General features: G+C 37.8%; 1 protein-coding gene across 2 annotated transcripts in view; it reads left to right on the forward strand.

The window, feature by feature from the left end:
• The window catches only part of pknox2 (pbx/knotted 1 homeobox 2), a 106,640-nt gene that overhangs the window by 63,818 nt on the left and 30,244 nt on the right, over positions 1 to 12,578 (forward strand). For both annotated transcript variants that reach the window (XM_085419978.1, XM_085419977.1), the window contains 2 exons: positions 2,314 to 2,420; positions 4,920 to 5,056. In XM_085419978.1, coding sequence (XP_085276104.1) covers positions 2,334 to 2,420; positions 4,920 to 5,056 — 224 coding nt within the window. In that variant the 5' untranslated portion in view covers positions 2,314 to 2,333. The remainder of the gene's footprint in view (positions 1 to 2,313; positions 2,421 to 4,919; positions 5,057 to 12,578) is intronic.

A 12,578-nucleotide genomic window follows, 5' to 3' on the forward strand; every position in this document is an offset into this window, starting at 1 on the left:
GCTTATTGTCTTCAAAAATTGTACTTTCAAATTCATGAGAGAATTTTTTTTGCTGGGTTGAAATTAAATATCTTGTTGGTGTTTTTCTGGGTTTTTTTCCCCAGTGTTCTTGTCTGCTCTTGTATGTACATTCACGCCTCAGCAGCCTTGGTATAGCATGTGTTTGTGCACAAGTTATGTTTCAGTGTGTGTATATTTATGGATGCACCATTGCCTGCTCAAATTTACCATTTGGTGGCTTGTTCCTTTGAGGGATGGCAAAACTTGAGAGGCTGCGTAAAATACTGTGTGGTAATTGGAATTGCTTTATCTTCAGTCTCATCAATTAATGTGCAATTTTCCATTTAATCACTAACACGCTCGCTTCATTTGCAATTAAAATGAGGACTGATAACAGAGAAGATGCCTTTCAGCTGATACCAGTTGGAATGAGAACAGAAACCAGAAGACACAATCGGTACACAACACGACTCACTGAGACATGCGCATGGCACACAAACAAGTGTGAACGCACGCAGAGCAAACAGTCCTGCTTATATATGGGTGCACTGAATACATACACACTGAAACAGAATGACACAATAAAACATGCAGATTTACAGCTGAAACCCCAAATTAGAAACCAAATCACCATTTGAAATCAAAATGCTGGCAGCGGTGGTGGATAGGGGTGCCACTCAAACAGAGAAAGGTCTACTATGGTTGTCTTTTCTCTGACTTTCCCATTCAGAGACATTGTCAGGGTCTGAGTCTCAGTGGGTGATGAGCTGACTGGCAGTGAAATGTCTGTCATGTAATATCCCAGAGTAGAGAGGAGAAAAAAGTTGCTCTTGCTGCTTCCCGTCTTTCTCCTGAAGATACTGAAGTCTACCCAAAAGGAGCCTTTTTGTTCACTCAGCTCAACACACAGGAGGCCATAGGAGGAGATTTTATAGTGCTGGAAGGAGGAATGCCGCATAATACTCAAACATAATCTCATTAATGTTTCTGTAATAGTCCAACTTGTTGTGTCTTATATACTTATTCATTACATATTTTTGCAGTTTTTCTTTTGTAATCTGTCCAAGATCCTCGTTTATACTATCATGTAAACAGTGTTATATGATTATTATAGTCTGTAACTTCACTGTCAAATACTGCAAATCCTTGGCTTTAACAGTCTGGTTGATTTGCTCCATTTTCCTGAGGCGGTATCTCCTGAGCGGATGTTGCAAGCGCTACAGAGATTTTGGTCAGATGTTCCAGTTTCATTTCACTAGCTGGTAATCAAGTGCTTTTCCTCCAGGTCAATACCATTCAGTCCAAGTGCACCAGTCCATTGTAACTGCTGCCTGTCTTTCACAACCACGCAAGGCTTTATGTGGCATTAGAGTGCATTTTTCCAATAACTCTCCCAGCTCAGGGTACCGAGCAAACGGATTGTTTAAAGTGACAGATTGAAACATCCCATGTGTCTGATCTCACATGATTTGTGAGATCAGAGTTTAAAGCCTGCCTTTTTTTAAAAGTTGAAATCTCACAAAAGGTTTAATAAAGTTTAACCACACCTTTATCTAAAACACATTTTCTGCCATCAGCTCACATTAACAAGGCGTTTTCATGCAGTATACACATAGGTTAAATGTAACTTAAGGAAAGAGATCCAGCTGTGCTGTGTGTGTGTATGTGTGTCTCTGCAAACCAATTAGCTTCCTTCAGTGGGGGTGGGGGCAATGGTTACAACAGAGTTCCACAGGGTACGGCCCTCAGCCCTGTGGGGTCTTGGCCAATAGCAATTAGCCTACCAACAAGAGCCCTAATTAGCCCTCTTGATTGGCTTAGTTACAGCACAGCAACAACATCAGCAGCCAAAACATAGAGACGACCAAGGTGACTCCGCCACAATGCATGTAAAGCCATCTGTAATTAGCAAACAAGCATAGCTCTCTGTAAATGGTAAACAAGTAGTGGGCTTTATTTGTGGTATCCTTATGAACCTGCTGCTATGTAAGGTATTTCATTAAAAGGGCTGCACACACTTAATCAGGTTGTTTTCTTTTTACTTGTCAGCATTGTTAGATCACTCAGTGTTAATACTGACTGTTCTGTGAGCTCTATGCAACACATGCAGAAGTAGACTGAAGAGAAATATAGCAAAGAAATAAATTAGTAAGTGCAGAAGGGATAGAAGTGTGAGATGATGTGTTTGAGAAACCCATCTCATATGATTTAATCATAGCAGCACCTGGTGGTGGCTGCTGTCATAGAATTTGCAATCACTGCTTGCTTGCACTGGATTTATGATTTTTTCTTTCTTGTCTGTTTCTTTACCAGTCTCAATGTGAAACTATCCCATGATGCAACATGTGTCCCCAGCATCTGCAGTGACAATGATGGCCACCCAGAGCGCTCCTCCGCCATCGTACCAGGAGAGCCAACAGGTTAGAGCGCCAACTTAAAGACTTGTCATATGGTACAAACCTCTGTACAGTAACCCCTGTGTCTAATGTGAACACACAGCTTGGCTTATGGAGGTTTTCTGTGTTATCTGAGCTCTTACTTAACTGGGGATGTGCCAACAAGCATAAATCCGGATGTGATGAGAAGGATTGAAGGTTAAAGATTTGAAAAATAATCATTTTGAATTTTTACCTAAACTGAAACTTTTACTGTTTTATAGTTGAATTTCTAAGATGATTTGTAGTACACATTTAAGAGCAGCCTCTCATGATTCATACATAGTGTCATTTTAAACAACTTCTGGAGTTAAAGAAAAAAAAATTAAAGTAACGTTTAACCTTTGGGGTTTTGTTGACAGGGGATTTATGCCCTTGTTTTTTATCTAGCTATCTTTTCTCAGTATGCATTAGGCTGTTCTTTTCAACAGGAGCTGAGGTTTTGAATTTGTTTTGATTTTTGTGAGAACACAGAAATTAACTAAATGAAAATGACATAAAATGTTTTGCTAAATTACAAATCATTTCATATTCTATGACATATAATCTAAACCGTATACTCAATGATATCATGACCTGCCTTTGGTCCTGTCTACTCACCCGTTAGCCCAATCAGTTCCAACCTACTAAGGCCACACTTGCTATCTGGCCTCCAGGTGTTAGCCACCTGGAGGCCAGGTGTTAGCCTAAAACGTATAAAGTGGAACTAGTGTGGAGCTGGCTTGTTGTGTTGTGGGCTGATAGTTTGGTAAACTCACAAGCCATGCATCAGCAGATGTACTGATGTTCTTTACAAGGATATGTTCTAAACAGACTTGTATAGAATTTTGGATGGGTGATCCTTTGTGAGAACTACAGTACAGCACCATTCATAGATGTAAAACAAATGTGTAGCTATTTGTAGTGAACCAGCCTCTAAATCTACTATTCAAAATCATATCTGTTTGTAACTTTTCCTTAAGTTTATGAGAATTATTAAGGGTGAACATGAAAAAAGATGCTGTCATAAAAGATGATAAAGCACATAAAGAGAATCCCTGGCTGAACATTAGCTTTAAATAATAACTTACAGATACAGTGATACCTGTGTAAAAATACACAGCTTATACCGAGTGATCACCAGAAAGGATAATACATAATAGTACAGAAATATTAGAATAGAGAATATTTTGTTCAGCGCCACAGACATCCTGTGATGGTGGAATAGAGTAGGTTCATCTGACCATCTAACCCTGCTTGTTGTTCATAGCACCTCTGTCTGCTCTCGCCAGAGGATTAGTGCCAGGGGAGAGCTCCCGAGCTGCAGCCTGTGTGCTCGGTAAATGCAAATTAGAGCTAGTTAAGTGTGAAGAACCTAATTTATTTCCCATTTGGTGCTGGGATTAAGACTTGAAGCTTCCTTCCACCCCACCCTGCTGAAAAAAAAAACAGAAGGGGGATGGGGTTTTTTTTACATTCATATCCTCATAAAAAACGAATGAGAGAGAAAAGTGGAATGAAGGAAGAAGATAATCAAGGAGACGAGTGGTCATGTTTGTAAAACATGTTAGCCCTCTTTCTCACCCACAATACAAATACCTTCAAAAGAAGCAAAAACATCCTATGAGACTTGTGCATCTTATAAGACATATATAAAATCTAAACATTTACTGACAGAGGCAGTCAAAATCTTTTGTACTCCTTTTCTATATTCTGATTAATTCACTGTTCAGTTTCTTGTTCCAAACTGGATATTTATCATTTAACAGCAGTCTATAAGATCTGTAAGTGTCTTGTTCAATTACTCAACCTGTCCTAACTCACTCATTCACTCACAATTCATTTGCTTAACAGCATCATCAGGCCATTGACCTGTCAAGCCATAATGATTCATGCCAGCGACATCCTCATTTGGCGTCTGACAGAATTCAGTGCATGTTGTGGCCTTACTTGCTTCGAAAAGCAATTACAAGAATTACTTTTAAAAAATGACTTTTATATATATCTGAGGGGCTGTCATCACCCTGCCAGGTGGGTGGGTTGGCAGTCAACATGGACACCCAAGTTTGTGAGTGTGATAACCTAGGATTTCCAAATTGATACCAAAGGGCCACATACTAAAAACAAACAAGTTCAAATCTCAGTGACCTAAACCTCAAGGTTAGAGGTCAGAGGTCAAGTTTTCTGAAAATCGTCGTCTCAAGTTATCGGAATGAAACTGCGATAACTTGAGATGATGTAGGATTTTGAAAGTACTTAATTAGTGGTAATTACTAAATATGAGCATGTCAGCATGCTTTAAATGAATGATAATCATTAAATCTTAGCACTGCCGTGTTAGGAGTATTACTGTGAGCGTATTAGCATCCTAAATCACCGTATATATGCAACATCACAGATGATACTAAAACAAAAGCAATATTCAAAGTCATAATTGCCAATGTAAGAAAAAAAGAACATAAATTTATCATTAAGTCATTTTGTGATTATTTTAAATATCACCAGATGACGGGCACGACTCAACAGAACACCAAGACCCCACAGGTCCACATCCCAGCAGCCTCCGCAGCACCAAATAGCTCTGTCAGTGTGACCCTTGACCCCCAGGCCCAGCTTGAATCTGACAAGAGGGCTGTTTACAGGTTGGTTACATTTTTCATGAGACATCTCTTACTGTAAGGGCTATAAGCCAGTCTGAAAACATAAATATGTAAAGATGACCAGGGACAAGAAGCAGAGAAAGACCATGTTGTTTATCAGTGGTTTTTTGTTTTGATTATTTAGCCATGTGTTTGTGTCATGAAGTTTGGCAGTGTGCACCCTTCTGCTTCTGAATTACATTTCAATTGTTCCCCTTTGAAGAAATGTTTCATTTCATGCTGACTTTAAGAGACTGTAGTAAATTAACTTGATGTGTTACTCAACGATGAAGGACACAGGCACTAGTGTTGTTTTTAATGCATTCTCTCAAACTAGCCATGACATAAAAGCTTTTGGAATTATACTTGAAGGGGCTTTCTTCAGATTTCATTTATAAACCAGAGAGCACCTTTGTTCCTTGACTCCTCATAGGCAGTTCAGTTTTCTCTGCTTTGAACTGTGTAAATGTTACAAGACTTTAAAAAAAAGTATCTCATAGTGCAGCAGTTGTCTGTATAATGAGGTGGGCTCTAAATTGTTATAATTATCACTCATTATAAACTCACTGTTTTGAATTACGAACAGCCAACAAAAATAAAGCAGACCAGAAGAGGACAAAAAAGAAATTTAAATCATTTGTTTATTTGCTGTTGAAAGTGATATTTGAAATTTTATTGGCCATTTGTTTTGTGTGAGGTTTTAGCTTGACTCCAGATCAACATTGTAAAACATAATTTATTTCTCTTTCACGCCAACAGCCATTTTCAAAGGTAAGCATCACTCTTCAGATGAAAGAGAGCTTCTTTTGGAATCACACTTGTGAATAGATGTTCATTTAAGTAGAAACACATGAACCATACTAATAGAGATAATAGAGATGTTTGTGAAAATGGATTTCATCATGTGTCACAATTACTCGTAATACTTATTTTACAGGCTTTTACTTTATGTTCTGGCCAATGTCTGTGTAAAGTGCAGCAATATTACAAAAGAAAAAGGTTATACTGTTTACAGGAAATAAAGAAAGTAGTTACCACAGTTACGCTGCTGCTTAGGTTATGTTTTTATATTAGCTGCCTGGCACTGGTAGATATATTAAGTTGACATTTATGCTGTGTAGTGAATTGCTTTTTTACATTTTCAGATTGTGTGGAAGTTCTGTATTCAAATTATTCAAAATTCAAATTAATCATATGATCAGCAAATAAATCTCAAGTCACACTTTCAGCACCATTTGACTAATCTTTTATTTAAAAGTCTACATCTCTCTCTCTCTCTCTCTCTCTCTCTCTCTCTATATATATATATATATATATATATATATATATATATATATATATATATATATATATATATATATATATATATATATATATATATATTGATTTGATTTTGAATAGAATATTGATATATATATATATATGTTTGTAAGAAAATTACTGCTTGGGGAAAACCCAGAATGCCAGCAAAAAAAAAAAAAATGCCAGCAAAAAAAAGATACAAATTACACCTCCCTCTTCTCTCAGCTCATCACTAGAATATTGATAAACCCTTATAATGAGTTTATATTATCTATTTATGAAGTAAATTATTCAAAATATACAGGCATTTTTAATCAAGCTGGCTGATCTCCTGGTGTTGCCAGACTATCAGCAACTAACTTGATTTGTTGAGTGAAGGCTGCCCAGCACTGTATGGTATTAGGGTCCCACCTGAGTGTATCTGCCACTGCTGGAGATGTGAGTCCCCCCCCCCCCCATGTGCAGACCTGAGGCAAGCCACTGTAAAGTCCTTGGTTGATCCACTGAGATACAAGGCTGTCTTTGATGTGAGGCACCATGTTTGGAGCAGCTCCGGGTGTATTTGTGGTGGTGGAATCAGCCCCTCTTTCATTTCCTCTGGGGAGTTTTGGATCTTGGTTTCCTCCTTTAACAGTTCTCAACCACATATACAATACGAATTACTAATTCTAGCTGTGACATATAGAACATTTGAAATTATTAAAATGCGATCTCAGTTATAAAACCTGTTTGTTGACTACTTGCTTTTATTATTAAGCTAAAAGCTACAGCTGACAAGAATAGACTTGCATTATATGAACTGACTGTCCTAAACTGGCACTTTAATCATATAAAGACAAAATATGTGCATCCCATTTGAATTGCACCCCTGCATTGACTATAATTTCCAGTCCATCAGGTTAGATTAGATTAGAATCAGGTATTCCAGAGTATAGGTAGCAGTGATTAAAACCAAACAGACAGTGATGGGAAGAACCTGTATTGTTTAGCTCTGATATTTGCATCTGCTCTTCTCTCTGCAGTTTTGACTCTGCTTGCACAAAGGAAGTAATCTTTACAATCCTTATAAAGTAATCTTTTACACTTGTTTCTGGGCAAGAATATTCCAGATTTGATTTGATTTTTTCACAAACACAGTATAGCTAATAAGTTGCGAACAAAAACACTAGCAGTCTGTTAATACTTTACATGTATACTGAAATTAAACACTCTCATAAACTTTAGTGGCACTTATTAATAATAAATAGCTAGATGGTCTTGTAGTTCCCCAAATGAAAGTGAAAGTTCAGAGAGTGGAACTTCTTTAGTAGTGCTCAGTAAATATTTAGTCATTTTACTCTGTTAGGAGTCTTCCTAGGGGTGGGATGGGTCAGTAGGTTTGAGGGTTTGCTCCATGATCACAAGGTCGGGGATTTGAATCCACCGAACAGTTATCCTGAGGTACCCTTAAGGAAGGAGGTACCCTTTTATACACACTGCTCCCCGGGTGCTGGATTAGTAGATCCCTATTGCTTCACTGAGTGAATGGGATACATGCAGAGGCCTATAAGGGGATTAAAATTTAAAAAATGATCATTAAATTGAGAAAAGTTTTCCATTTGAGATATCTCCTTTCCAACTATGAACCTTCACAGAATGGCAGGGTCTGTGAAACGTAGTGTTACAGACAAACATAGCTGTAGATGATCAGTGTCTTTATGTGATAAAAAAGCAGTGGGCTAAAGGGTAAATTGAGATGAGAGTAAATGGTGCTACGGAGAATATAATGTCGAATGAGTCAGTTAATATGTATAATGGCCCGTCATTAAAATGCAGTAATTAGCTTTTAGAGGCAGCCCTAAGAATTCACCAGCATGTGCTGTTTAAAATCTCCTATTGAAATAGTTGTGTTTAAGCACTCAAAGAAGTGCTGAGCAGATTAGAATTTTTGGCATGACTGTTGCCCTTGTGAGGAACTAATGACTAAACGCACCTTGTTATAAACACAATTAAATTTGACTTCACTTCCGTCTCCCACAGTGAGTGAAATTATGCAAAAAGACACAAATAGCACTTTGTTTTTATGCTTCTGTGCTGTGCTCATATGGGGGCTGTAGACTTTGAAAGGAGAAGAGCAGTGAGAATCAGCATCTCTGCCATTTTTCTTTAATTATTTTGCTCAGGAAGCCTGTGCAGGCTTTAATGTTTCTTTTCACTAATTGCTGGAATGCCAATTTTATGAGGAGATGTGTGCTTTTCTCTCTCCGTCTCTCTGTCTCTCTGCCTACTTTGTTATTAGCAGCAGAGTAAATGTGTGATAGGGTAATTAGCCTAATGAGTTGTGGCATTTACTATAAAGATCCTTCTGGATTCTCTGCATCTTATTAAAAAGCGGGTGAGTCTTTTGTTTTTTAGGTTGCGAATGTAGAATTTGCGGCTGAGATGGAAACACGGGCTTAATTGAAAGAGACATCATAATAGTCGTTTCTGTTTTCAACAGAAATGTCCTTGTAATTCTCAGAACCAGCCCGGGTAGAAGAGATGTGTTTACCAATGCGCTCTTTTAAGGTGACACTTTTATGCTTGACTTAACAGCTCACTTACTTTACATGAAGAGAACTTGGAGTAGAGAATCAATGATAAACAACAGGGTGAATGTGCTTTTCAAAAGTTCTCACAGGCTGTATCATACATCTGCTGTATACATTAAATGGAAGCATATGCTACATTTAGTTACTTACACGTTATTTCATAAATCTCTAAAATCAAATAAACACATTTTTGTCTTACGAGAAGTAGTCATTGTCATTTTATACGTTTCAAAAAATCTGAGAAAAATAGAAATAAAATTCGATTCCTTCTTGTCTTTGACAGCCGTACAAATGCAGAACTGTATGTGGTGCACATTACCACTGACATGCCTCCATAGTGGATCTTTGCTGAAAGCCCTTCTCATGCTGGTCCTGGCCCCTGTATTTTGAATTGATGGGGTTTCTTTGTGTTTCTGGAAAGGTTAGCAGTTAGCCATGCTGCTAGTTCCTTAATTCACAAAGCTAAAGCGAGTTATTCAGCCTCTATTTGCAGTTGTTGTTGACAACATTACAACATGACAATATACACAGGAGGAGATTACTTTTAATTTGATACATCCTAGGATTGACACATTTTGTTATAGCCTCCATGTTTGTGTGAGTCTCTAATGCACCATAAAGTCTATTTATCTTCACTGCCACAATGCATCAATGCGTTCTCCACCACTGTGCTGCTATTCCAGCAACCCAAAGTCTCTCACCATTTGATGGGCTTAAAACAGGCTGTGCTTTTTTCCATTTACCGGGTCAGCATGTGTTGGTGTTCAGCTGCTTCTGAATGCAAGAAACTGTGTCAAAGCTCAAGTGGCTTTATTGGCTGTTTCTTTAAGATACTCATTTTTATGAGTATCCTTCCGCTTGACTTTAGTTGAGAATGAAAGTCCAAATTTTACCTTTTTTTAATTTCTTACTTGGACAACTTAGCGATCCATGTTATCTTTTGTTAGCACGAGTGGCCTACAGCAAACACAGAATAGGACATAATTTACACTTCACAGCTGCTAACCCACACTCTGTGCAAAGACAACATTCATTCAGTCAGCCTCAATTTTTATCTTTATTTCTTTATTGAAAATAACAGTACCTTTTTACAGAATGTAGGCGAAGTCACGTATTTTGTCAGCTTTTTTAAAAAGCGCGCATATATATATATATATATATATATATATATATATATATATATGTATATATATATATATATATATATATATATGTATATATATATATATATATATATATATATATATATATATATATATATATATATATATATATATATATGTATGTGTGTGTGTGCGTGTGTGTGTGTGTGTATTGCCAAAAGCGCAAGTAAAGAACATCTGCCAATGCAGGATAATCAGAAAGGATGTACATACACACAGGGATACAATGTGAAATGAAAGGTAGACTGTTTAAATACAGATGACATATTGGTTGAAGGGTTTCAAGACCAGACATAAGAATAAAAGGCAATATTGAGAAGTACAGAAAAGGAGACTGGATTTTTTCAGATAATGCCGCAGGTTCTTTGTGTGTATGTGTGTGAATGTGTGACACACTCCTTTCTCTAACACAGGGTGTGCTTCAGACATGTAGCCTGGGGAAATGGGGCCTTGTTGGGAGCACACACAGCAGGGCTCACCACAAACTGGCTTCTAATATACAGGGGTACAGCAGGCCTGATTAGACTGGCAAACACGGGGAGCAGAGAGAGAGAGGAGGACCTCTGTCTCTTCCTCTCTCTCTCCAACTCACACGCATCCCCACGCAAAAACACACAGCGGTACCTTCAAACCCCACCCCGTCGTCTTTCTGTACCCACTTGGTGGCCTAACAGATTATTGCAAATGCAGGTAAACATGACTCGTTCCTTAGATGACTACGCTGCTTTGATTTGTGCTTGTTTTCATGCGCTGCTCTTCATCTGCAGGTTTAATGTTTTTGATAGGCTGTAGACAACTTGGTAGATTTAAGTGCTAAAACTCAAATGTAAAGAATATTTTCAACTGGGATTGACATTTCTTTTATTTTCCTTGAAAGACAGTGAACCTCTCACCACATTTCCATTCAGTAGCTCTCCTGGAGCTTCCAGTTATATAACACAGTCTTCCTCGGCAGATGGATTTGTACTTAAACATGTGATGGAATAGTGGATGTTCAAAAGTCCTCTTCTGAGTACCTCACTTTCCCTGTTTCTGTTTACCAGTTTCAAATCTGGATAGAGTGTACATGTCCAGACATTTATGATCTTTTTGTATAAAATGACTTTTTGAACATACTGAAAATGCATCCTTTGGTCAGATGAGGTAAAAGTATATATCTTGGCAGTAGCGACACTGCTTATGTTTGGAGAAAGAAAGAGGTCTACAAGCCAAAGAACACTTTCTCCACCGTTAATTAAACATGGTGGTGGAAGGATTATGCTGTGGAATGCTTCACTGCATCTAGAACTGGGAATTTTGACAATTCTTCCAGATGTTTGTAATGTCAGATGCTGATGTTGGACCAGAAGGCCTGGTTTGCAGTCTCTGCTATGAATCATCCCAAAGGTGTTCTATCGGGTTGAGGTCAGAATTCTGTTCTTCCACACCAAGTTTACTCATCCATGTCTTCATGGACCTTGCTTTGTGCACTAGCCTGCACTCATGATGGAACAGAAAGGGACAACACCAAACTGTTCTCACAAAGTTGGAAGCATGAAATTATCCAGAATATGCTGAAGCAGTAAGAGTTCCTTTCATTGGAACTAAGAGGCCAAACCCAACATCTGAAAACAACCCCACACCATAATCCCCCCTCCACCAAACTTTACACTTTACACAGTACTTGTCACAATGCAGACAAGTACCGTTCTCCTGGCAACTGCCACACATCTCCACTTCTATTGAGTCCAATGGTGGCCAATGGTGATTACAGCACTGCATCTGCCGAATTATATCGTGCTTGCAGATGTAAGGCTTGAGCTGCTCAATCATGGAAACCCATTCCATGAAGTTCTCTACACACTGTTGTTGAGCTAATTTCTAGGGACCATGGAATTTGGATGTCTGTAGTGATTGACTCAGCAGAAAGTTGGTGACCTCTGAGTACTACCACTCTATTATTTTAGGAGGGCTATCACTTTGTGGCTGAGTTGCTGTCATTCCCATTGAAAGTTGTCCGTGGAATATTTAGTAGCAAGGAAATATCACAAAGTGGCTATCATGGTACCATGCTCCTGAAATTTACCCATTCTTTTACAAATACTTGAAGAAGCAGTCTACATACTTAGGTGCTTGATTTTATATTTATGTAGGCATGGAAGTGATTAAAACACCTGACTTCAATGATTTGAATAGGTGAGTGAATACTTTTAACAATATAGTGAATAATAATAATTCTGCTTTATTTATATATGACCAAATATAGCACTAGCAAGGAATAAGTAAAGGATTGTATTATGAATAGTAGATTGATGTTGTGATAACACAGTTACAATATCACATACCATACCTGTGGTAGACAGTTGAAGCAATGAAAAAAAGTTAAAAGTAGAGATCAAATGGTTGATGTAAAAGTAATTAAATGTAATGAAGGGATTTTCCAAATAGTTAGCTAAGGTTAAATATTTAATTAGAAAAAAGTTGCAATAGTTGTCATTAAAATGTTGAAAT

This window comes from Rhamphochromis longiceps, linkage group LG10 (genome assembly GCF_057381845.1).
Source record: "Rhamphochromis longiceps isolate RC_006_pf linkage group LG10, R_longiceps_female_GT1.1, whole genome shotgun sequence".
Taxonomy (NCBI): domain Eukaryota; kingdom Metazoa; phylum Chordata; class Actinopteri; order Cichliformes; family Cichlidae; genus Rhamphochromis; species Rhamphochromis longiceps.